Source organism: Dermochelys coriacea, chromosome 10 (assembly GCF_009764565.3).
Source record: "Dermochelys coriacea isolate rDerCor1 chromosome 10, rDerCor1.pri.v4, whole genome shotgun sequence".
NCBI lineage: Eukaryota > Metazoa > Chordata > Testudines > Dermochelyidae > Dermochelys > Dermochelys coriacea.
In genome coordinates this window covers 78217563-78245279 of record NC_050077.1, presented here as the reverse complement: position 1 = coordinate 78245279, position 27717 = coordinate 78217563, and the positions used below count along the sequence as shown (strand labels likewise).

General features: G+C 41.6%; 1 protein-coding gene across 3 annotated transcripts in view; it reads right to left on the bottom strand.

The window, feature by feature from the left end:
* Positions 1-27717, bottom strand: part of LRRK1 (leucine rich repeat kinase 1) — a 109589-nt gene that overhangs the window by 63994 nt on the left and 17878 nt on the right. For all 3 annotated transcript variants that reach the window (XM_038418730.2, XM_043494558.1, XM_043494559.1), the window contains 4 exons: positions 12849-13012; positions 10891-11062; positions 8498-8677; positions 7721-7869 (listed from right to left, as the gene is read on the bottom strand). In XM_038418730.2, the coding sequence (XP_038274658.1) occupies positions 7721-7869; positions 8498-8677; positions 10891-11062; positions 12849-13012 (665 nt within the window). The remainder of the gene's footprint in view (positions 1-7720; positions 7870-8497; positions 8678-10890; positions 11063-12848; positions 13013-27717) is intronic.

The following is a 27717-nucleotide window of genomic DNA, read 5'->3' as shown; positions in this document are numbered from 1 at the left end:
CTGCTGGTGTACACGTACTGGCGGTATCGCGCATTATGTAGGCCTGGAAGCTCAGGTAGAAGCAGAGGTGGCCTGGCTGAGAAGCGCTAAGTACATACCCACTGGTTTCAGGAGGGTTGGTACTTGGCATGGCTCAGCCAGGCCTCTGCGGCAACTACCCAGGCTACCACAGCTACACGGCTATTTATACTCATTAGCTCTCATCAGAGACACAGCTTTAGTTGTGCTCGGCTGGCTACGAGCCCGAGGGCCCATTCCAGCAGGCAGGGAGCACTGGAGCCCAGCAGTGTTCCGGCCATGCCTAACACACCCGCTTTGTTAAGATTGAGAAGCTCTCCACCAGCTGAGGTAACCCCTGGCTGGGGGAAATCCTCCACCAGCCGGTTAAGATGGCTTTCCCTGTGCTTTGTACTTCTGGAGCAATACAGATGGGGTGGGAGTCCGGACTGTACCTGAAACCTTCCATAAACAGAACCTCCTCATCCAAGTTGCAAAGAACAAAACAAACAGTGAAGTTATATTTCAAAGGTTATTTCAGTGTTAATAGTCTAAGGTGCCACTAGCATTATCATCACTATTATTATTTAGGTTTTCCTCCTTCCCCCCCTGCTGCTGGTGATGGCTCATCTTAAGTGATCACTCTCCTTACAGTGTGTATGATAAAACCCATTGTTTCATGTTCTCTGTGTGTGTATATAAATCTCCCCACTGTTTTCCACCAAATGCATCCGATGAAGTGAGCTGTAGCTCACGAAAGCTTATGCTCAAATAAATTTGTTAGTCTCTAAGGTGCCACAAGTACTCCTTTTCTTTTTGCGAATACAGACTAACACGGCTGCTACTCTGAAACCTATTATTATTTATGTGTATTACCATAGCGCCTAGGACACGCAGTCAAAAATGAGGACCCCCCCTTGGCTAGGCACACAATGAAAATGTTTCACACATGAGCTTTATGTCAATAGTCTAGCACTCATTTTGCAGGGAAATATTCTAAGGGTTTCCCCAACCATTCCACTCCAAATTGCTGTGGATGTGTGAAAGACAATTTGAATTCCTGAGTTAAACCCACAAAAATATGGAAATCCAGAGTTGCAGCCAAAAGCCTGGGCTATTGTTCCATCCAAAATGCTATGTTTAGGGACTGCAGCCACATATGGGACCTATATTATGCAGTGCTCTGACATTCTCGCAGTGTTGGGAATCATGTGCCAGGTGTTAGCCAGCCTGGTTGTTTAGTTTCCACTCTAGGGGAGGAAGGATGGGTTAGTGAAGGTTGTGAACAGGGACCCCAGAGACCTAGATTCTGTCCCTGCTCTACTGCAGACAACTTGTGTGGCCTTGGGCTAGACTCCATGGCTCATTTCCCTATCTGCAAAATGGGGATAACAGCATTTTGCTACTTCACAGGGGTGTTGGGAGGAGAAATACATAAGGACAGCTCAAGCAGGGTAGAGGAAGGAGGCAAATGGGGCCCAGCTGGAACCGTTCCAGCCCCAGAACTGTAAAAGAAGAGCTTTCCACCCTTTGGAGGCACTAGGGCCCATGTGGTAGCCCCCTCTCCTCAGCCACGTGGCTTTTTGGAAAGAAAGGGCAGAGGGAAACCGGATGGAGACTGAAGGGGCACCGCAGCCGCAGAAAGCTGTTCAAGCAGGGGTTGATGGACACTGATGGGGTTGTCGGACTTTTTTCTACAGGCCTCACGCTGAACATTCTCCTTGCTGTGCTGATTGGCTGTTTGCTCCAGCCCCTCCCTCTCTCTGTCTCTCCATTGAGCTAATCCCCTTCCACTGAGTGGACTCAAACAACAAAAGCAACAAATCATGGCGCTGACACGACCTTTGCCGCCATCACATTGTTCACGTTGCTTCTGTGTTCTGTCCCCTTCCTCTGCCCTTTGTCCATCTTGTCTCTGTAGATTGTAAAGAACTAGGGGCGGACTGTGTCTACATTTGTACAGGGCCTAGCACAATGTGGCCCATTCTCAGTCGGACCCTAGGCACTACCATAAGCATAACAAATAATAATAGATAGAACTACCATGCTTCTGTGGGTGCAAGTAAGACTATGTGTCTCATCTGCCTCTCATTCGTGTCTTACCCTTCTATTACTGGTTTCAGAGTAGCAGCCGTGTTAGTCTGTATTCGCAAAAAGAAAAGGAGCTCAAATAAATTTGTTAGTCTCTAAGGTGCCATAAGTACTCCCCTTCTATTATTGTGTATCATTTACAAAGTCATGATCCTGAGGTTATTTAATGGTATAGAAATCTATCACTATAGCACTCAGGCTGACTTCCAAAGCCACCTAAGGGATTAAGACCCAAATTGGGCATCCAGATCCCCTAGGCATCTTGAAAATCTTGGCATTAAGCTTTTTGCACTGACTTGTCCTTCTGATTTTGGTTCTTGGACTCACAACGTTCTCATATATGAGCCTTGGAAGCGAGAAGCATGAGTCAAATCTTGCTGTCTGGCTTAAGAATAGTGAGCCAAATGTATCCTTAGTGTAAACACATTAAAGTCAATGGGGTTACAGCAGGGATGAATTTGGCCCTGGATTTTGTCTTTATATCATAATAAGTTGAAACAAAACTTGGCTGCAATGCCATCAAGAAAGGAGCTTTCTTTCCTAGCTAGCACTTAATGATCTCCCCTAGCTTCGCAGGCAAGCCTGTCTCCATGAATGTCAAACTCTCAGAACCCCAGCGATTCTAATAAACAAGCGTAGAGTGGCATTGCATTGAAGCCATACAACTATTCTGTTATTGGCTCCACAGAGTGCGCCCGATGCTCTCAAGTCCTAATAGACTAACAGTCTCTATACACAGCCTGCCAGCGAATCACTTACTGGTTTCAATACCACCAAAGAAGGCTTCTACAGACTCCTTTCCCCCTACCATGGTAAGCATTTTTCAATCATCTGACCCCTTCCCAGTCTTGAAAACTAACTGGAACTAGTCAGGAGCTGCCTGCTGCTTCTAAATGGAAGACTTTGGTTACATTATGCATCCACAATCAAAGGAGGTGTAGGATAATTGGCTGGAGTTTTGCTGTTTGTCCTATTCTGTAATTTCCTTTCAATCTTGGCAAGCAGCTGGCTATTTTATTCTGCAGAAGAATAAAAATCCTTTCTAGCTAAATTACTTTCTAAAATTCTTTCCTAGTTAAAATTCTTCTGCTGGGTGTGGTGATGCTGATTTACTAATTACTAATGAGCAAATATTATTTACCAGAAAACTAGGCTGTCTGATAAGCTCTTGTACCTGAACCAAAATGTTGCATCATCCACTTTCTTTAGCTGGCTTGACTTGGTCTAATAGACTGCCGCTCTTGCCATGGAAGGGACAATGTAAGGATTGTAGGCCCAATGCCAGAGTGACACTGGGGCATAGCCAGTGAAGATTTCTGTATCAGCAATAGAGTAACTGATAGCAGCAATCAGCATGGTGAAGAAGCCAAAGAAGACTCTCTCTCTCTCACACACACACACACACACACACACACACACCTTGGCAAAAGGGCTCATTAGGAAAGTTGCAACAGTTTATTTTGCTCTTTTCCTATTTGTAATGGAAAAAAATATTCTTGACACTACATGCAGCTGGAAAGTTAGATATATCTGTGTACAGACTACATTCATCTGAATGTCTGGAATCTGTGGCCTGCTCAACCTACACTTTAACGCAGTGGATATTTTGGTGATTGCAACCTGTTCCTATATAAATGGAGCGTTTCCTCTTTTTATTGTGGCAACGGTTGGGTGGATTTTTATATTGGGAAAAAAAAGAGAAACAGGCTTAAGAAAAGTGAGAATTAGCCCTTCATCTTTCTCCTTCTGTAGTGTGACGGAGTGAAAGCAAGTAGTGCTCAGTACAGCATTGCGGATATATGAGAGGTACAGTAGGTGTAAACAGGCTGTCCTAATAATAAAATCTTGTATGCAATACTAGGGGAAGTTCACTGCTGTGCAAAGAGCCAGCACCTCTTTTGAGCACCTAACTGGGATGTTTTCCATCCTCTGAAAGCAAAGATGGAGTAATCTCTTTTCTTTTCTTTTCTTTTCTTTTTTTGTCCTGGCCTGAGACTAAAAATATTACCACCTGGTCTGCCTCACTCAAACGGAGAAAGTTAGTCTCTAATTCCCATGGGATGCTATGGAGTCTGGTGCCAAATTGTCCTATCTTAGTGGTTGCTGTTGTCTAGTCCTTGCTTTAATTAGAGGAAAGAAGAAGATAATGTTTACTTTCCTCCTTCAAGCTGGGCATTGGGGGCATATTCGTCCCAGCCTGAATTCAGCAAACCATCCCTAGTCAGGAAAGCACTTAAGCACACAATCAACTTTAAGTGCACATGTAAGCGCTTTCTTGAACTGTTATTCAAAGACCTGAACTTCACAAAGACATCAGGCCAATTTCATGCCTGGCAGGAGTCCTTTGATATCAGGGGATTTACACTAGATGTGAATTCTGGCCCAGTATATCAAAGCTAATCAAACAGAAAACCTAAAATATTCAACATACAAAAATAAACAGCAACCATGAGAAACAGGGCCAAGTTTCTGCTAATTGATTCATCGTTCCAAACTCCTCTCTTCTTCACGCTTGGTTTAAAAACAGCAAAGTATTAAGCCATTTATAATAGAGCTTATGTTAAATATTGTCAGGATGTTCACAAGGAAAACAAATTCCTGTACTGCACTTCAGACCTGTATTCTGCGATGTATTCAAGTGGGATATCTACTCCGTTGGAAAGCACGTCTTCTGCACAAGCAGGAGTATGTTACTTAGTTGTCTTAGCTGCTATTCAGGCATTCTTGGGCTTAATTAATCTCTTTTTATTTATCTGTCATCAAAAGCTAAGAAATCACTTTAGACTCATCCCCACTTTCTTCCACCTACACTTCCTTGGGAGTCTCATATAAAACTATTTTGCTAGCTCCAGACTGTAGTAAATGCCCTTAACTCTACAGAAACTCACCTGCTGTTCTTGTGACATATGACATCCAGCCTCTTTCTCACATTACATAATGCAACCCCTACATTTACAAGCATCAGCCTCCTGTGAAGCTAGTAGCATATAATCACAGAGTTAAAGTGACAGCTTGGCCAGGAGCCTAAACTTGAATGTTTTGCAGGACAATTTATTGCTGCACAAAAGGCTGTGACCTGTGCAATTCTGCAGTCTGGGAAACCATCACAGTTTTGGTGACAAGTGTTTTGGCGTAATCCGTTAAAAGAACAGCTTTATTGGAGATTTTACTCACTTTATGTCATTCCATTTTGATTGCAGACAAGTATAAATTGGGCCAATGTACAGGCTGGTGAAGTTAAAAAAAAAGCTAAGGGTAAATCCTGCATGACTTCACAAGACTTTTAATGGACTGTCAATAATGCATTTATAGTACAGTATTTATATGCATAGAACAATATTTTTTTAATATGGTCCATGTGTGCACATGCAATTCTTAAGTGCATGCACTTCCACAAAGAAGTTTTTTGCTCACTATCACATATGCATGCAACTGACAGAATTTGCAGAATAAACGCTATTTGTGTACACAAATGCGTGTCCTGTTTCCTGTCTGTGCAAGGTTGTACGCACATAAATGGAGTCCTCCCCAACACTCCACTGATAATTTGGTCCATAGAGGTTTTCTGTATTTCATAGCTCTTGGGTATTTTAGTGAGGGCTACACAGACATAGAATGAATATAAATAAAATCATAGCTCGGAGTTTCCAAGCAACTTTTGGGAGCCAGTGTCTGCGATTTGTGTCCCTAACTTCCTTTGAATATCCCAACCCCAGTGCTTTATACCTAATATTAAGTTCTAACAGGTGGGTTTGAAAATGTGAAGAAGGATGTACAGTGCAGTTTCTTTCACCGGGCAAACTAAAAACAAGCCCTGAACTTGCAAGAATCAGTTTCCTCTCCAGGCCATATAAAACTGAGGCAATGTCTACATTACGGAACCTATGCTGGTATAGTTATATCAGCATAGCTCTGTACTGTAGACACAGCCCAAACAGACAGAAGGAATTTTTCTGTCAGTGTAGGAATACCACCTCCCCAGATGACAGTTAGCTATACTGATAGAACCCCTCTTCTGTCAACAAAGCTGTGTCTACACTGGGGTTTTGCTGACATAGCTAGGGGAATGTGGGTTTTTCACATCGCTAACTGATGTAGCTATGCTCGTACGACTTAAGTGTAGACAAGGCATGAGTAAGGCAGAATTTAGTGCTCCTGATTAAATTAAGAGATTCAGTAAATCAAAGGGCAACTGGATAAAACAGAATTGACATGTGTGGATTGAAGTTCCTGTCTTGTACAGCTTTATCTCAAGTAGTCAGAGGGAGCTCTGGCAATCATATGGAGAAGTGTATAACACTAGAGCCCCTTTATTTATTAGTATTAAATATCTATAAAGCCAGAATTGAGGCTCCATTGTGCTAAGTGCTGAGCAAACAGCGGCACTGACCCTGCAATGGGATTTGTACAAGCAGAGCTTTTTGCCAATGTCATCTCCCTCACCCAATTTTCTATGAAGAAACATGATGAACATCTTTCTGATGAAGAACATGACTATTAAAGGCTCAGGGTTAGATATTCATTTTTAGCCTCAGTTATCTAAATATCAAAGGAGAAGGGAAGTGATTTGAGATAATTAAGGTGCTGGAGTACTGAGAAAATGTTCTACTGATCATCATACCTATCTATGTAGCTCCAAAAGCAGGTGTTGTGGGACATAAGCCAATTTTGGATAAGAGGGAGCTGTGGATAACTGAAGTTGAAATAATGAAGAGGATAGTGTAGTCAAGCAAGTATGATAAAACAGTGAAATATAATAATACTTTGCATTAACACAGCATCTTTCATCTGAGGATCTCAAAGCAATTATCACAGGTGGGGAAACTGGGGCACAAGGCAGTTAAGTGATCTGCCCGAGGTTGGGCTATAAGTCACTGGCTAAGTCATGAATGCCCCCCACCCCAACCCCAATCAACCTAAAACTTAATAGTTTCTTATTCACAGAGGAACAAAATGACTGCATCCCATACACATCCTACCAAAAAACGGCATATAAACGACCTGAGCATGGAAAAGTAAATATGAACCATTTTATTACAGCAATGACACCTGACAGCCTTGACTGACACTGGGCCCTACTGTGCTAGGCACTGTACATGGACATAGTAAGAGGCTGCCCTAATGTTGTTACAATCTATATAGACAAGACAGACAAAGGGTGAGAGAAAAGAAGCTCTTTTGGCCATATTTGATGGATGAGGCTTTGAGGCACACAGAAATTAAGTGACTTGCTCATGGTCACACAGGCAGTCTGTGACACAGCAAGAAATTGAATGCAGGTTTCTTTAGTCCCAACCCAGTGCCTGTACTACAAAACCAACCTTTCCTTTCCCAAACACCATCATAGTTCATGCATAACATTAAAATGACCAAGTGGAAATGACTATATATATTGTGGCTTGCAAAAGGATATTGTTTAATGGACCCAATTATTTATGGCTTATACTTCATCATTGACTTGTAAGCCACTTTGTAGCAGACATAGTGACAGGTTGCTCTGTATCTGATAGCAAACCACCTCTTAGATGAGAAGAAAAAATACTCATTGCACAATATGCAAAGATAAGCATCAATTATTAGTATGATGCTTTCTTATATCACCTTCTCAGAAGACAGATAAATGGCTACTTACTGTTTTTGCTGGAGCGCTACCAGGTAGTAAGGTTGTTTCTATGAAATATTTCCTCAAAAGGTGCTTGCTAGAATCAGGACTGTCCATCAGGATGTAAGAACAAAAACAAGCCCCGTTCTGAAGTAAAAACACAGCTATATCTTCATTCCCTTTAAAGAAAAGACAGACTATGTGTACTCTTGTTTTCAAAAGGATGAAGTCACAAGGAGCTATGGAACTAACCCTTTTAAAAAAAATCAGCTTGGGTGTGCAAAAAAGGAACTACACTAAATAAGCCTGTTTCCTCTAGCTATGCTCCTTGCTACAGTCAAACCTTCAAAACACTGAACGAAGTTTGGTTGCTGCTTCATTTTTAGCATCTTGTAAAGCTGTATGCGCAGCAGTGTTGTAATATACATGATATTCATTCCAGATCAGATCTAGGTTTCAAAGAGTGTATCTGACTGATACGTTTGTTTATGAGGTTCTTGCTTTGTTTAAAAAAAAAAAAGAAAGAAATTCTAACTAGAAAATTGAAACTGAGAATTTATTATAAGAATTACCACTGGAGGAAGTTCTGAGTCTCCCATGGTTTGAGTTTACTCCATTTTGCAGGGCTCTGCCTTAAATTTGACAAAAGGCTCAGGGCCAAATTGACAATGGTGTCAATCCATAATAACTCCATATAAGTCAATCCACATTGACATCAGCGTGAGAGGGAGAGAATTTGTCCCATTCTTTAGAAGACATCATCATCATCAAAAAAGGGACACAGCTGCGGATTTTGCAATTACATACCTGCCTTTATAGCAGCATACAGTGGTAATCTCTTAAGAATTGGAAACTCATTCTTCCTTACTGCGCAGCTCCCGGGGTCAGCATTGTAGGTGAGGATTAAGAATTTAACTATCGCCAAGTGTCCCTGCTGGCAGGAGATGGCCAGCATCCAGTTCAGGAGTCGCTGGAAATTACTGGGACCTATCAGAACAATAAGACATGGGCTTTATTTGCTGCTTTTGATGCGAGATAGTTGATCGTTAACAACTTAAAAGGCAGGACATACAGTAAGAGGCCCCCAAATGGCCAGACAGTCGACTATGCTGTTACAGGATCCTTTAGAGGAATCCTAACCTGACTAGATGCACTCTCTTTTCTTAACTGAGGTGGATGCTAATGCTCCATTCTGTTCTTCATTTCCCATCAAGATGAGGGGCAGTTCTCACAACATTCACCAAGCAGTGCTGGGGGCCCAGAATAGCATTAGACTCACCATGGGGATATGTGGCTGCAGAGCAGCACTCAGGGAGACTCCACACCCATGCTAGTGCTAAGTTCTGTACTAGCTCTTCACACGCCAGTGCAGAAGAGGGTTGGTAGCTGGTTAGCAGGCCGCAATTAGGTGAATCGAGGGTCCATAAATCCCAGCAGGATGACTGAGTCCAGAGGCTTCAAAGTGGATGAGGGTAGGTTTCCAACCCCCACGATAGCCCATTTCCTTAGGCTTTGCGCAGGGATGTGCCTGCCTTTTGCCTTACATGATTAAATAGTTTCCTGACGTGGTCGCTCAGCATACACCGCAGGTGTTCCTCATAAACCTTCCCAGACTTATATTTAATACGCACGAACTGACAGTCAGTTTCCATTTATGTTACCAAGTAACATTCTGCATAAAACATTCATAGCAGGCACGAGCTGGAGCCCTGCAAGGTCTACTTTACGTGCTTGAACTTTCATGCAACTTCTTCACAATTTCTCGGTTGAAATTACTTCAACCTCTTCACCCTTAGCAACTCCATAACACCACCAAATCTCATATCCCGAAAGCCAGGCGCCAGTCAACAGTAAGCTATGGACTCGAACATCTTAACTGGGCCATCCCTTCCCAACGAGAGTCATTGTAGCAAATCTGCCAGAGCATGACTTCTGGCACTGGATATATAGGTCATTTATTATCATCATGCCCTAGTGCTGATCCAAGCATGATATTCTCATGGTAATCAGTGGGCAGTCCTGCATAAAAATCTACTGAAGGTTATGCTGCTTGTAACTCAGAAAAAAACCCAGAAAGTGTAAAAGAAATCACTGCAATCTTCTTATTAGTTAGCTTCAGAGTCTACAGTGACTTGGTCAGCTTCAAACTGATCTAAATTTCCTGTCTTACTAAAACCATCATTGATGACTGAGACTGAACAGATTTTTTAAAATCTAATTTAATTTTCACTGTTTAATGTGGCTCGCTTCCTCCTCTTTCCCCTGCTCAGCTTGGGTCATAAAAATGGTCTGGCCAGTGTGATTTTCTGTTTTAGTGACCCAGCACAATAACGCAATGTCTGCATTGCAAACCTCGCAGGGGGATATTTAAACTCAACCCCCAAACTGTATTTAATAGAGATGGAAAAATTTCTATTGATATTTCACTTTCTAAATGTGTTTTTAAAAATTAAAAGCTCATCTACCTGTCTTTTAACGGGTTCATCCTGCTTCCACTGAAGTCAATGGCAAAAAGCCCATTAGCCCTCATGAATGAAGGACCGGGAGTTTAAAACGGACTGCCCTGATGCCTAGAGTACTGCAGTTGCAACCTTGTAGGGCTGCACCAGAACACTGCATTTGCTCTTACACTGGGGTTTGGAGCTTTAGTCTTTTTCATCAGCAGTAACTTCACTTCATTAAAATAAATAACATGTTCAAAATAACAAACAACCCTCCCGAAAAGACAAGCTGAAAAAGCCAACAGCAAAAGAGAAGAAAATGTAGGGCTGCCTGTGAGCTTGAACCAGTGCTCACTGAACAGGCTGTGGCTAACGGCCCATCTGAACTGTACCACTGCAGAGTGCCAGCACACTTTTTTTAAGTGGGATTGTGCTTTCTGAAAATACTCTCTGTTCTCTGCAGGGGCTGGGATGTAACCCAGCTGTGATGACAGATGGGAATTGATTGCCAAAAAAGGCTTCTTGTCCGATTTCCAGTCAGCAAACATTCAATATTTCTTCCCAGAAGGGAAGTCGTCTCAAGGCACAAGGGACATCAGATCCTGCTACCCATTTTCCCTTCTCGGAGGAGGCAGAAGAAAAGTAGTGCTGGTCTGAATCTGCAACACAACTGTGCAATCCCATGAGGCTGAGGCAAAACTAGGCGGGGAAGGTAGAGAACAAGCTGGTCACCAACAGACAGTCAGACGAACAACGTACCGAGCAAAGAATCCAATAATTCCTTCACAATGTCCTCATGTCCAAAATATGCTGCCACCACAGCCGGATTATCATCATTGGGTTCCGTCGGTAACCCCACCAACGCTTCCTTGAGTAAATACCTCACTGCATGAAGATCTCCATACGCTGATGCAATACTCAAAAGCTGGCACTAGTGGAGAAAACACAGCATAATAAGGCAAGACAATCTCTCCCTCTGGCATCTTTTTCTGAGGACTATGAAATAGGTAGACAGTGATGACGGGGGCCTTCTAGCTACGTATTTAAATGTCCCCCATCACTGTAGTATATGAACTCTATTCACAAACACTAATGAATTTATCCTCACAACACCCTGGGAATTATCATCTCCATTTTGCAGATGGGAAATTGAGACAGAAAGAGATTAAGAGAGCAGGGTCACAGAGGAAGCATATAGTAAAATCTGGGCCTGAATATAGACCTCCCAAATCTGGGCCTGAATACAGACTGCCTTTCATTGCCGATTGTAATACTCAGTACTTTATATTACTGTATTACACACACTATGGCTTTTGGGCAAACCAATCTCTCGGCTGACAAAATCTCTTTTCTGTAAATGCCTTTCTAAATTATCTCACTGACTCCACCTGTTTTCTGTACTGGAACAGTCTACTACACTGAGTAGATAAGATTGTACATTTTTTGTGTAACCACAGAATGCAAGTTTTCTTTCTATATTAAAACAACCCAGTATCTTCCAAAGATAATAGAGGTCTGTGATGTAGACTCTGGAAGAGGCTCAGGTCAGCCAGACACATTGTACATTTCCTTTGAATTACCTCATATGAAACCTCAACCTTGACCTGAAGGAACCCCACCTCCCAGAACATCTAGAGTGATTAGCTCCTGCCGAGCAGATTTGCACAATCGTTCCAAACTGCACCATGACTAGTGCCTGCTCGGATGCTGGTGTTAGGCAATGCCCCTGGAGAGGTCTTTGCTGGGAACTGAAGCTGGGACCTCTGGATCTAAACACATGAGCCTCTCCTGTCAAAGCTAAAAGAACCAGCAGCCATAAGTAGGGTAGGCGAGGTAAAAGTCATACTACTCTTGGCATGAAAGAAGCCAATAGCTTTGTCCAAGTGGCTGCAACAACCCCTTTATCATATCCAGTGACATCCAAACAGAAATGGAACAAAAACAAAACTCAAAGCACAAGCCCCTCTTGGGCTAATACAGATTACTAAACCATTTACCCCATAATCTATAATGTATTTTGCCATGAGTGGCCTCTTTTTCTGGAATCATGAAACAACATGGAAACCACCCTCCCCACCCCCTCCTTCCTCCCCAAACCATTTTTACAAAGTCATTTTTCTGAGTAAAACCATTCACTTTAAACAGTCAGTGAAGAACAAATGGTTAATTGACAGTTTCTGAAATGAGGTTGCAAGAGTTATCTTTTCCCTTCCCTGCAACCAAGCAGATCATCTTGAAATAGCATCTAGAAGTGAAGAGCTAAATGTTGCAGGGCTTATTCAATCCTCACACAGGCAAAACTGCAGTAAGGTCCAGTGGCCAGGGCAGAGGACTGGGAGTTGGGAAACTTGGGGTGAAATCCTGACCACATCAAAGTCAATGGGAGTTTTGTCACTGATTTTACTGGAACCAAGATTTCACCCTCTCCACTGACCTGCTATGTGACCTTGGATAGGCCAATTCACCTACCTGTGCCTGTTTTCTCTCCAAATCATTGGCTCTCTTGTCTATTTAGAAAGTTTAAGGCAGGTCTGCCTCTTACTTTGTGCATGTGTGGTGCCCAGCACAATAAGGCTCCAATCTTTTGCGGGTTTCTGGGTAATATTGTAAGATAAAAGTGAATGGGCCTTTTGCAGGAGAAACAACTGCAGATCCAAGCTCAAAGTTGGTAGGTTTCTTTTCCAATGAGACCTGATGACAAATAATACATACTCTACCTTTTCCACTTGTAATATGTTCTCCTCACATGAGAGTTTAATCAGCTCTTGGGCCTTACTGTTGTCTCCACTTTTGTAAGCGTCCTGAATGCTTCCTATCACAGGGGAGTGGCCTACGGAGACATCGCCAACTGTGGACTGTTTGCCACCCATGTCCACAGTACCTGGGTTAAAAGAAGAAAAGAAAAGAAAGGAAGAAGCATTTGCTTATTATTTGTGCACTGTTGCATTGTGAAAGCACACAGAGAAGAACAAACGGCAATCCATTTGCTGTGGATTATTTTGTGCATACAGTAAAAAACAACAACAAAAGAATATCCTAAAAACCGGTGCTGAGACAACTTTCCAATGGGGACATGAAACTGCAAAGGGCAATGACTTCCTTAATCTCTGCTAGAGGGACTTTCCAAAGGGAGGTGCATAAAAGCAGACACACTTGGATTCTGTTAGAGTCTATTAGCAGAACAACATGGGCTGAGCAAACTTAGGCAAGGTTGCCACCTGGAGTAGTTTTGAAGAACTGAGTGGTCCCTACAGGTAGCAAGACAGCTCTGAATTATTATTTAGACCTACTTCTTATATCATACTAAAAAGTCTTCTTCCACCATCAGTATAGTCACACTAAATAACAAGCCATTGTCATTTTGTGGCACCTCGCATCAGAGGGACTCGCACGCTCTTTATAAACATTAATTAATTAAGCCTCACAACACCCATATGAGGGGAGGAAAAATGATCATCTTCTGTTTTCTGGATGGGAAAAATGAGGCACAGAGAGATTAAGCAAGATGCCTAAGGTCACACAGGTCCACCTTGGATGAGCCAGGAATAGAAACCAGAGCCCTAAATCCTGTTTTTTTGCCACAAAACCATCCTAGAAAGATTAGATCCATTTTGTCTGAGGATGTGTGATGGAGTATATATGCACCACACCCCCAGTTGGGGAGCAAAGGGATTAACTCTTCCCTTTAAAGGTGCATGAGCTGTCAGGACCAGCAGAGAGAGGCCTTCTTTAAGAGGAAGCCATAAAGCTGATGTTGATGGGGAGTGCATTATGGGGCAACGAGTTTGCAAGGCTGCTTTCTCAGCTCATAAAAAAACAAATCCCAAATAAGCTTATATCTAAAACAATCATGACTAAAAAGTGCCCAAGAGGCATCAGGGCCTAGCAGGAAGGGCACTGGCCAGCAGTGTCAGCAGGTCTGGATTCTGTTCCTGGCTCAGTCATTCACCTGGTGTGTGACCTTGGGCAAGTCATTTCACTTCTCTGTGCCCCTGTTTCCTTCCTCATCCTTTGTCTGTTTTGTCTATTCAGGGTGCATGCCCTTTGGGCCAGGGACTGTTTTGGACCATGTGTTTGCGCACTGCCTACCATAATGCGGCCCTGACTTTGGTTGAGGCCTGTAAATGTTACAACACCAGCAACCACCAACAGCAGCAGCTGACTCCATTAAAAATGAAATTATGAAAAGCCTGAAAGAATGAGACATAATTATATGGAAAGAAAACAGGGGTGCTTTCTCACCAGTGAAGAGAGATCTGTTAGTAGTTAAATAAGCTTTTCCTACTAAACCTTCATTATAATTCCTTTACAATCTGTCTCAAAGAACCCTTCAAAGCCACCAGCAGATCAGTTGTTCACAGAGTAACAACAAACCAGATGTCCTGCTTTTATAGGGACAGTCCCAATATTCTGTGCTTTGTCTTATATAAGCAATTATTCCCACCCCATCCCGATTTTTCACACTTGCTATCTGGTCACACTAGCTGTGTGCCTGGGTTTATTGCATGAGGTAACAAGGAGATCTTTGTGAATTTTAGTGTAATGCAGGCTGGAATAAGGAATAAATTTGAATCAATCTATAGTTGTCAGTACATACCCTTGGATAATGCAGTTTGAATTACCAATACATTCTGACTAACATTGCTCATTAATTATTTAAATCAAGCTCAAGTCACCGAGACATCTGAGATGGCCCCAGAGATTCATGCTATTAAGATTTGCAGGCAACAGTAATCCTTCTCAGGAGCTGCAAAATGTGTGAAGGGCAAACAGCAAGAATTCAAACCAAATGAACATGATATTAAATGAAAGTGGAATGAGCAGCAGCTCTGAATTCACGCAATAGGGACAATTTTCACCCCCAATTCGTAGGGATTTTGCTGAATATATAAAAGAACATTTAACATTTACTAATCTCCTGCCCCGATCATTTAAAGATCACTGCACAGCCATAGCTGACCTATCAGAATACCTATACTTTTCTGTGCTTTTATACAATAAGTTACTTTTTAAACTGCCTATTTGAATGCATTCATTTCTTTGCAGGTTTTTAATAGCTGTGGAAGGTGATCAATACAGGTAATTCATTATAAGACACTAGCTCAAATGGTGATAAGATGGTACTTCACTAGCTAGGGGAGTTTAAAGAAAAATGGGTCTCTACCCGAGTGAGCTCAGCACCTGCTAAAGTAAAACCAAGAACTAACCCATTAATGCTCCATTTGAACACTCATAACATGTGGGAAAGATAGGGCTCATAACTGCTTCACTGGGAGACGTGGATCAGCGTTCATGTCGCACCCCCCCCATCGGTACTTGGCCCAGGCCAGAGAAGCTAAAGATCCAACCAGCAGACCAAATTAAGTGATGACTGCTGGTCACATACCACCTGAGGCATATTGCGCATATACTAAGAAGAATGCTTCACTGAACCTAGCTAACTTCTAGTCTTTGAAATGAATGTATTTATGTTTAAATGTCATAACAAGGGCAAAAAGTTGATATTGCATATTACTTAACTCAGTTTTGTAACTGTCATCACAATGTCTTTCTAAGATCACATTCTCCTTAAGGGAAACTGATCTCACTCCTCAAAAGCCTGAGACCCAGAGCTATCATTAGATCATTAGCAACAGAAAAAGCTTGCAACTCAACCAACTTTCAATCAGAAAGAGAGCAAAATTGAGGAGTCACAGGGCAAGAAAAATTCTTCCCTCAAAGTCATTTACCTCCATGTGACCAGATTGAAGTTAATGAGGTTCCATAGCTTTAAGTGAGAGTGGAACCAAGTTCATTCATTCTTGGGGTCTCAAAAGAAAAAATGTCATCTGTTGCATAGCAATGGGTCTGACTGAGTTACAGTAATTACCTGTTTCAGAGTAGCAGCCGTGTTAGTCTGTATTCGCTAAAAGAAAAGGAGTACTTGTGGCACCTTAGAGACTAACAAATTTATTTGAGCATAAGCTTTCGTGAGCTACAGCTTACTTCATCAGATGAAGTGAGCTGTAGCTCACAAAAGCTTATGCTCAAATAAATTAGTTAGTCTCTAAGGTGCCACAAGTATTCCTTTTCTTTTTTAGTAATTACCTGATTCACTAATGGCAGCTTGAGAAACCATGCTTCTACTTTTGTCATAAGTTTTGCACTGGTTTTCTTAAAGCAATTGTAAAAATATTAATAACATTATTTAAGAGATAAGAAATAATGGGTAAGAAGTGTGTTTATTTGCTCAATTTATATTAAGTATTAAAAGAAAAGAATAATTACCTTTTTTTTGATCAAAGACTATTTTATTTCTAGAAGATTTATGACTGAACTACCTTTAATACATGCATTTATGTTTCTGGGAAAATTCTTTGCTAAAATATGTTAATTTTGCCATATCGTTTCATCCATTTTTAAGCAGAACTCCCCATAGAAATCAAGGGTAAATTAAGTTTTTCCTAGGGCTTTAACCCTGCACACATGTGAATAACTTCAACACCTGTGAGGGGTCTCACTGAATGGGCCAACTCACATGTGTAAAATTACTGAAAGAATGTACGTGTGGCCAACTGCTGAAGACAAATTACTCTGAAAATGCCCTTAAGGGTTCAATCATGCAAGGTGCTGAGTATTCCAGCCCGGATCCAGCCCATAGTTTAGCTCTAAGCATGTACTTCAGTAGCAGGGATTTAACTTTAAACATGTGCTTAAGTCCTTTGCTGAATAGGGGTCTAAATGAATATAAGATAATATATAGGGACTAGTGAATTACATTACTATAAATATACCCAAGAAGTACAAGTAATATTGTAAGAGGCCATCAGAATCAAACAAAATAAGGCCCACAGACTTTCTCTTGCTTATTCATACCCCCATCTCCGGTATCTGCCCTATTTGAGACCTCTGAAGCCCCAGACTCTGTTTGTTCCAATGAGGACAGTAAGCGAACCAAGCATTATTTTAAAAGGGAAAAGTTGTAGGCATTCACTGACTTTTAACAGTGCTTCTTTCTTTCACAGTTGAACCCACTTTAGACTTCATATTAAAGGAACTAATTTAGGAGATGTTTCACACTTTTGATTTCAATATTATTTAAGGGGTCACCACCAACTCAAATTTAGATTATTCAATATCAGGCTTTTACTAAAGCTAAGAGCAGTAGAAATATCTCAGATTTTCTTTTTAAAAAGTATGCAAGAAAACTGTTGTTTACAAACAAATATGACCCCTGCTCTGTTTGTAACCTAAATGTTATGGCACTAACAACCTGGAAGTGAAATTGACAGCATTCTCCAAGCTAAGAGAAATGCAATAAAAAGTAAACAAATGTCATTAACAATGGAAAATATATGGGGATTTTATAATTATGTGCAGTTTTATTAACTCTAAGGCCTTGTTAGTAACCTGGATAAGGAATCTGATTATTTAAAATATACCATTTCTAAACTGACAGTGTTCTTTCAATTAAAAAAAGTGACTGTTTGCAGGTAAACTCCACTGCAAACTATCAATATGTCAGTGAATGATAGCACAGTAAAGGGGCAGATTGTGCAGTATCGTATGGGTCTCTTTACGTTCCAAATTATCTACTCACCAGAATATATGAGCAGTACCTGTCTTTGAGAAATCACAATATAAAGTTTTAAAAGGCCACAACTCCCTATAACATATTAGGCAAAAGACCTTTGGACTCAATAGACATAAATACTTTCATATCAGGATATTTCATTTACCATAAAACAGACAGGACACAAATGAGATGTTTGATAGAAGATAAAATAGGAGCAGGGAGTTTTTCTGTTTCAATAAAGGATTTAAAACAAAACCAAACCCCAATCACCCTCGCTTTAAAACTGCTACTAACCTTGTCATACTTTAGGAAGACGATTCCAAAGATTGGAGCAAATCAAAGATAATTATTTTAAGACCATCTCCCATAAGGTATCAACCTATTCAATGATGGTCCATTAAGCTATTAATTCCTTGAACTCTTAACCATCTAAACTCTGCATCAGCAGAAATAGCTTCCAGACAGTCCTTACTGCGGCTACTAGATGTAACGCCTCTTGGCTGGAGATATGGCTTTTTGTCTGAAGTGACTACTGCATTTTAGCCTTGATGGTAATTTTCATCTCCATGTCCTATTACAGTGAAATTCAACCCTCTGGTTTTTAAGAGAGGATTCGGGGGATGGGGATGGATGGGTGGGTGGGGAGATAGCGGCTCCAGGGTGACCTCAGACATTAATTCCTCAGCAGCACCAGATGGCTAGTGCTGAGGTTTATCAGATTAATCTTTTGCCATTTTGACTCTTGAACATTGTCACAGAGCAAACGAAAAAAGGAAAAGTGGTGGGTACTGGCCTTGTTTAAAATGTGCAAAACAGTTCAGACTGAAAATAAATAAATCACCAAACCCAGCACAGATGCTGAAATTTTACAGTAATAATCCAGACATTTTAACAGGTATTTGTGAAACTCTGAAACAAACTCCAGGCCATGCTAATTCTAGCATGCCTCCTGCACTTTCTGTAACAGACCCACGCTCCCATTTATTTCCTGTTTCTTTGAAAAGTTTTAAATTAATAATACTAACAATTATTTTGCACTTCTAGGACGCCCATTGGCTTGGGTGGGCTTTGGATCAGTCTCCTTTAGAGAGTACTTCACAATCATTATAGGCCAGGTTCTGCCACTAATTCGAAGTAGTACTTTACTCCTTGATTCACCCCAAAGGTGCCAGTAGCCAGACAAGGTACCTGGAGTTCTACTTTCTAGAGAGTCTGAGAACAGGTTTCACAAATCCCCTGCCTGCGTCTTTGCGGCTCCAATTTATTGAACAAAAAACCTCAACAACCCTGAAATCAGTGTTAAATATGCTGGGTTTGCAGAAGGAAACGGAGACACTGAGTGAAATGCCCCGTCCCTCTGAACAAAATCAAACTAGGAGAGAATTTAGATAGTGCCCCAACCATGCACAGGTGACTGGATTGTTATTCTCCAGATTAAACAAAGGGGGGGGAGAAGATCTCATTCCATGGATGACACACTACTTTGGGGCATATTTTTTATTTTTTTTGGTAAATTTGTATGGTCAAACCACACGTCCTTCCCCAACTCACCACAGCAGGCCCCAGTTGTGGCAGGCCCACCCGCCCCACCCTATGTGCTAAGGAGCTCACTCCGAGGACAGTGGAGTGACAACTCTGGAGCTCCACCAGCCGTTGACCATGCACATGGAGATTAGGAGGATAGCCACAGAGGCTGCAATTATGGCCACAGAGTGGCTTTACTACCTCACAGCCCCATTACTCAGGATCGGGCTCTGTTGTGCTAGGTGCTATACAATCCCAGTGGGAGACACGGTTCCTGCTCTGAGGAGTTTATAATCTAATTTACATGGTTCTTATGATTTAGATGAAATATACAAAGTCCCATCTGTCTGATTTATGATCCTGGTGGAGACATTTTGAATCAATCAGAACCATTACAAAGTCCCTGCTGGGAGACCCATCGAAGAGGGTACAATAAATCCATCCAGGAGGTAACAAAATGGCCTGGATCTGTTGAAGAGCCAAAGTGACAGAACTGGGCAAAGCCCTCCTGATGGTCAAGTGATCTCTCTCTGTGACTAGTGTGATGTAATGACTGGAGACACGGGCTATGATCACACCAAACCTTCTCATTCTCCATGCAACCAACATCACATCACTTCTCCAAGCAAAGAGGAAACCTCTTTTGTGGTGACTCTGAGGACTTAGCAGTTCAGTTTAATCAACATCCATTATTTAAACTAATTACAGCAATTGTTGTACACTGAGAGCCCCTGGGTAGGCCAGTGGAAAACAGGATGTAAAACTGGGCATCACCCACAACACATAGAATATAATCAATGCCCAATTCCCCTAAAAATGGAGCTGGTAACTATGTAATTAGAGAGAGCCAAAGATGAAATCAGAACGAGTAGGGCCAGGCTGACTCCAGAGAAAAATCAGAAATTGAAGGGGTCTTTTGCTGCTGTTGTTTAATTTAGTACTATTTTTAAATTGCTTGAGTGCCAGTACCTTGCATGTCAAATTTTGGCCCATATTAAGTGTCTGTCACTAAATTAAAAAGACTTTATAAGACAAACTTTGACAAGTGGTAATTACAGTGATGCACAGTGCACCACGATAGTGAAAGCCATTGGAAATGATCAAAAGCAAAATTCTCTTAATCTGGAAGTGAAAGCATTTGTTAAAATTGTAAATGAAAATCAGAAAGTGAAAAAAATGGACTCTGGGAAGGAAAATGATTTGGGGTTTTACTCCCTTGAAAAGCTACACCCAGAGGTAAATTACAAAATCATAGCAGGCCTAGAAAGCTGCAGCTTCAGTTCTACATTTATAGGATATTTTCTGTAATGAATCATCTGCATTTGGGTGTATATTTGCCTGCTACCTTGGATTATGGTAATGAATTACTTTATTCTGGGAGTCTGAGTGAAAATGGGTCAGTTATTCCTTTTGTGCTGGAGCATAACACAAATTCAAGGGGCCACTTAATCCCATGAAAAGGCAGCAAGTTTAGAGCCCATACAAAGAAATACATTACCGTGCATCACAACATAAGCATCAAACTGCGACCTGTGTTATAGGAAGTTAAATCACATTCAACAGAGCAGGATAAGTTCATGTCTACTAGCTATATTTGTAGCTATGAATGGGAAGGGAATACGGGCATTTAAATTTCACACTTAAAGCTGTAACTTCTTCCCTGTGGTCATCCAGAAGGAATGTTTGCCTTATGTATAGCATTGCACCATTGGCTAGTTCAGGGGTTCTCAAAATGGGGGTCGGGACCCCGCAAAGGGTCGCAAGGTTATTACATGGTGGGTCGTGAGCTGTCAGCCTCCACCACAAACCCCACTTTGCCTCCAGCATATATATAATGGTGATAGATATATTAAAAAGTGTTTTTAATTTATGGGGGTGGGGGTCGCATTCAGAGGCTTGCTATGTGAAAGGGGTCCCCAGTACAAAAGTCTGAGAACCATCAGGCTAGTTATTCAAGTGCATGGTGGTATTTTGTATGTCTGGGCTACAATGAAAGGCTTAAAGAGGGACCAATACTAGATCATCTGGTTTGACAAACCCTATGTAAAGTCTCAGCTCACAATACACTCAGACATTCAAATGCACATTTCTCCACCTCTCATCCCCAGCTCCCTCAACTCAAGTTATAAACATTGTCCTTTACTGGGCGAGTTAACATGTAACATAGGTCCCGTATCCTAGGCAAGCTAGCCAAACTGTCGCAAGTAAATGACAGGTTTCAGAGTAGCAGCCGTGTTAGTCTGTATTCGCAAAAAGAAAAGGAGTACTTGTGGCACCTTAGAGACTAACAAATTTATTAGAGCATAAGCTTTCGTGACAGGAAGTGAAAAGCAAACTTAGACTTGCCCCTCTATCTTTCCAAACAGGACTCAGAATGACTGCGTTAGGAACACTACAGGCATTAGCTAGCTAACCCTACTGTCCTCAGATCATAAATGCAGAATGCTTATCTGTCCGAAAGTCCCTTGGTTCCTGTTTGCCCTTCCTGCTCTGAGTGCTGAAGAGGAAGAGGTGAAGCTGAAACCAAGTTTAAAGTTTAGTCTGATGCATTTGCGCTGGTGGGATCCTGGCTGGTTTGCAGAGAAGCAAGCAGAGATTGTAGGAGGGACACAAGAACAAGTCAGAGCAACTTGCTTAAATCACTGGGAAAAAATGAATTAATTGGGCTAATAGACACATAGGTGACTTCACCTGTTTAACTGAGTGCAGGATCAGGCCCATTAACTTTAATGTTATGTAACAAATTAATTCCCCATTACTTAAGAGCTTTCAAAATTTTCATGGTTACAATCCATTTTTTAGCAGGCAGGTGTCAGACTCATGAAATCATCATCATAACCAGCAGGCCAGGTGTCAACACTCTATTTAGGCCAAGACCAGAATGGGCATGCAGAAAGCGTTGACCTCCTGCGCACAGATATTGTCCCTCCAGATCAAAGGCGAGGTGCCCTGGTGAGCAGTGTGAAGAAGCTTACATCGTCCTTACCCATATTATACTCCTCTAGGCATAAACAAAAGACTTTAATAGAACATCAATATTTTTTTGAAAGAAATGAAAAAGTTGATATTAAATTCCATTCAGTAGGGAAAACAATAAAATAAAATAAATACCAGGGAACAGAACCCTAAAACGGCCAGAGATGTGGTTATTGTGTAGAAAAATTAAAATGACTCAGCTTTTAAATGAAAGTTCTATTTCTGCGGCCTGGTTTCAGTGATTTCATCCCAGTCCTACAGTTTGCATCATTCACAAACGTGCTTATTGATATAAGCCACCTCTGCTACTCTTTTTCTTTACCAGATACATATTTTTAATTGGAACAGGCATAAGTAAAATTACTGTTCTCTCTTTGATTCCCCTCACGCTGCTTTTCCAAATATTGACTATGCCAAACAAAGAGAGAATATTAAAGCACTGCTTCTGGGTCTCCAGTGGGAAGTGACAAAAAGGAGATATAAGGACCATCCCTGTTCAACTGAACAAAGTACAACCCATGAAATCCAGACCAAGAGAGGGAATTAATTAGTATATCTAGAGCTGGTCAAAATTTTCAACTAATTTTTAAAAAATGAAATATGGCCATTTTTCACAATTAAAATTTTCATGGCCAATTTTACTTTCTTTTGAATTTTTCCAGCTTTCCCACAGCAACTGTCTCTTCCCCACCCGCTGGTAAATTTTCCAGTGTTTCATATTTCATTGGAAAAAACACCTAAAAAACAAAAAAAAGGTTTTCATTCCTTTAAATATTTTTCTCAAAAACATGTTTACTATTTTCCAACCAGCACTAATGATTACTTGTATTAGCTGCTACAGCAATACCAACAGTGAATTGGGAACAGGGCCACCCTGTGCTAGCCAATGTTCAAACGCATATGATGACACAGTCCTCACCCCAAATAGCTCACAATTTGAGGTCTGAAAGTATCCTTATTCAGGAAACCACTTACGCACATGCTTAACTTTAAGCACATACTGAAACACTTTCCTGAATCACCGCCTAATTTAAGACAAGACACCAGTGAATGTTACAAACAATATGAGGAAAGAGGGAAGAGATCACAACGCTAAGAACATGGGGTTCCATAGGCTGACGATGACCCCAGTTCAGGAAAGCACTTAAGCACAGCTTTAAGCATCTGAGTAGGTCCCACTGACTTCAGTCAGACTTAAGCACATATTTAATTGCCTTCCTGAATTAGGGCCTACATACGCGATAGATGGTTCAACTATCCCACCAATCCCTGCTGGCCATTCACATAGCTCTTAGCCATTGATGGTAGGGATCACAATAGAAAAAAGCCTGGAGATGGAATTTGAAGAGGGGTTAGGGGCTTTACAAGCTTGTTTGGAGAGGATACTCCTTCCATGTGTCAGGGGTAGAGCAGAAGAAAAGGCTACGGGCTTGTGGGAGGATCAGACGAGCGGTGGTTGTGGTGGGCACTGGGGGAGCATGGGGCAGGAGTGGCAGAAGGTCCCTAAAAGTGGGGTGGCCACCAGAACCTGAACTTTGGCCCCGCCCCTCCATTGCCCCTTCCCCCTGAGGCCCTGCTCCCACAATGCCCCTTCCCCTGGAGCTCCTGCCCTCTCACTGCCCCTTCTCCCAAGGCCCCGCCCTCACACCACCCCTTTTCCCCAAGCCCCTGGCCTCACATCAGCCCTTCCCCCAAGGCCCTGCTCCTGCATGGCCTCTTCCCCGCATGACCCCACCCCTGCTTGCTCCTCTCCTCAATGAGGATTTTTCCATAGACTTCAATGGAAGTTGGATCAGATCCTCAGAGAGGTGGGTATGGAGAGAACAACATAGAAGGAAGTTTATTTTAGCAGCTGTGCTTTGAATGGACTGGAAAGTGTGGAAAGAGTGTCAAACATCCACAAGCAATATCCAAGATAAGCAGCATTGGTCCTGAATCAAGTGATGTGCAGTGAAGTGCTGCCAAAATTTCGGCAAGCAGTTCCCACAAAAAATGTCTCCCTTCGTCTGTGATAAAGCTTAGGTATCAGAGGTGCTTGTGTATGCAAAAAGGAAGAAAGAAGGACTGGGGAGCACAATTATTTGTTTTCATAGTAAACACAAGTTCTCTCTCACTGGGAGGGAGGCATTACCACTGAGCAAACAAACTTCTACTATGTGTATTTTGCTGGAAATAAATATACTTTGTTCTTGAAAAATATATGGGGTAAAATCCAGTCCCCAGGAAAGTCAATGTGAGTTTTGTCACTGACTTGGATGGGGTCAGGATTTCACCCATGGAATATACTGATAGTGTAATGCAGTGATCAACTGGTATAATTTAAAGGGGGAGTGGGTTGAACGAGCTGAGAGCCTTAAGAGACCTTTATAAGCCAATGCAACTCAGATCAACCTAGAGGCTGATCTAAATTGCACCAGGGGCCAAAACAGGAAAGCCACTTTATATCCACCCTCCCACCAATGTGTTCTAAACACAAATCCAGTGTGCCTGAGGATCTGGACCAATGAGTGCAAAGAGGTGCAAACTACTTTGAGGTGCTACTCTTTATGTAAAGACAGAAGAGACTTCAGATGTGATAGCATTTTATTCTCACTTTGCCCAGGTGAGGAAGAGTACTCAAGATGCAAGGCAGTGGAAAATCACACCCACAACGGTGGGCTGAATACAGAGAGCTATACTTCAGTTAACAATATGGAGCTATATTTGACATATGAAAGGGGATCTTGTCCATTAGTGTTTAAAAAAATTCTGTTTGATGCAAAAATAAAAGCTTTCGCAAAAACTTTCGAACATCTTTGAAGTGAGAGAGACAGATTCTGGGGGAGTTCTTGTCTGAAGTGATTATCAGCATTCCCTTTGAATCTTACTCCCTAGACAGATTTTTAATGTAAGGTAGATAATCACACTGAAGTGTATATCAGCTCTAAGCCTTGCAAACCCAGCTTTGTGGATTTTCAATTAAGTAATAGTCTGTAGTCAAACACTCCTTCCCCAAGAAGGGGGGAGTGGGGGGGAAATCAGTAATTCTAAAACAAGAAATCCAGGTGAATCATTTAAAACGATTTTAAAGAGTCTTAATTGTAAAGATTTGTCCAGTCAGTGATGCCAATTTTTCTAAACGATAATGCGATCATTAAAGCATGAAGCAGTGTAAATTCCACAGGAACCACAAACATACCAAGAATATTTGAGCTAAATTTATCCAGACTTCTCATTTCTCTAAGTTTTAATCTCTGCCCTGCTTCATTATTCATTATTTTACCAGAACTTGCAACTGTATGCAGCAAGGGATTATGGACAGTTTGCACTGAGCTTTTCCCAATGAGTTCTGAGATTATGCCCTGTAACACTGCAAGCCATTTATTGACTATTTGAAGTCTAAAATACAAAAAAGAAGGCAGGGAAAATGAAGGGAAGGGTGGAGTTTAACATTCCCTAAGTACAGTTTCAGTACAAATCTTAATGAGGTACTCTGTTAACACAGTCTCCTCAAACACCGCTATGAGGGAAGAAGTGCTATTATCCCCATTTTACAGATGGGAAACTGAGGCACAGAGCCACTAAGTGACTTATCCAAGGTCACATGGGAAGTTTGTGGCAGAGGAGAAAACTGAACCCAGATATCCAAAGTTCCAGAGTAACCACTGCAAAAGTTCTTTCGCTTGTGCCAACTAAGCACCTTAGAAACCCAGCCTTTTAAACTCCTCGGAGAACAGAATTTTCCCTTTATGTATGTAGGTGGCTATGTTACGACAAACAGGAACACACAAACAGAAAGGGAAATTTCACCTTTACGAGAGCGCCAGATGAAAGGTACTAATAATATGTGCCTACCCCAGCCTATACCAAATTTATGGAAATGCGTCATATTGAAAGAATTTCTGTGGTACTGCCAAGTGGAAGGAAACTTCTCCTTATTTTTCATTCTGCAACAGGAACCAATCCCTAGACAGCAGCAGTGGGTCAGCATTACTAATGAAACCACAAAGAGGCAGTGAGAAAGGGTGGGAAATTGCTAATGGATACAATCTACCCTCTTACACACATATGTATGACTCCAATGGATTTAAATGAGAGTTCTGTTCATGTATCCCAGGGATTAGTTGATATGTTCATGGCATATACTCAAAAAGTTAGATAAAAACAAATACTCTTGCTGGAAGGTTGCAGTGTAGCCCTACTTTATTTTGTAGAAAACACCATGATAGCACATGATAACAAGAACCCCAATACACAGAGAGAGAAAACAGACTGCTCTCTAAGGCAGCAAGGTACAGCTCGCCTCACCTTGCTTCCAGAAAACACCCCGCCACACACACACTTAAAGCGATCGCTTGTGATTCCAACACAGTCCTTGATAAACCACATTAATAAGCAATTGACATAAAGAGCTCAGTCTTATGAAATCTACACCTTACAGCTGATACAGATTAAGGGTGAGGAAAAGTGGTTCTAGAATAGGGCAGAATCCAACAGCTTTTGAGCATAAAAATGTGGCCCAGTGATTTAAAGTGGAGGTCAGCATAATTGGGAGTCTTGAACACAGGGCAGAGAGTAAAACCCTGAGTTCGAACCCTGGCTCTTGCAACCAACACATGCTAAAGCTTTGGGCACATCATGGTACTTCTCCATCTCAGTCTCCCCATGTGCAAAATTCTTGCCTCGCTCGTGGGGCTGAATTAGTTAACACTTACACCGCTCTTTGAAGGTGGATGTCACTTCTAAGTATTACTCTGGGGAGGTGTGGGTTTGCAAAGACTGTCAAATCAGCTACATAGTGACCCCTCCCCGTCCTCAAAAAAACCCAGCATTGCTATAGTTAAGATGCAAAAGGTATTTTAAGCCAATCAGACTTTAACGAAGGGTGAACTTTGCATTGTTTGCTCCATTTTATTTTTATATCACATTGTCATTAAAAGTTTGGCTGGATACAGTAAAAATAAATGTTATGGGTACAGTTTAGGTTTATGGGGTTAGCTGTTTTATTAACTGCACTAAGGTCCCACTCCTCCAAACAGCAGGACTCTTGTGGCATCATTCAGGGAAAGACACCTGTACCAACACAGAACCATGCTGATTGCAAGGTCTCCCTGTGAGAGTCTCTTTACAGCATCAGGACCTAAATGCCCTTCCCTAGTATTCAGATCAGCCAACTTCCTTTGAGTTGGAATGAAGTACAGATTTGAACCATATCAAAATATAAATACAAAATCAAACTATTATAGAAAATTTAGAACTGGATGGAACAAAAATCCTGCCCCATTCTGCACTGCAAACATTTCCTCTGGGCTGGCTGTATTCTGAAGAGCAAAACACTGGTAGCATCTTTAGTGAAGTTGTCCTTAAAAGAAAAAAATCTGACCAAATGGCTCTGACCATCACTGAGGGTTTGACTGAACGCCTGTTGAAGTTAGTGTAAAGGCTCCCGTAAATTTCAATGGGCTTTGGAACAGGCCTATATAGTCTTTTTGACATTATGAAAAGTAACTATTCAGCACAATTCCTTTTGCAAGTGTCAATGTATATACAAC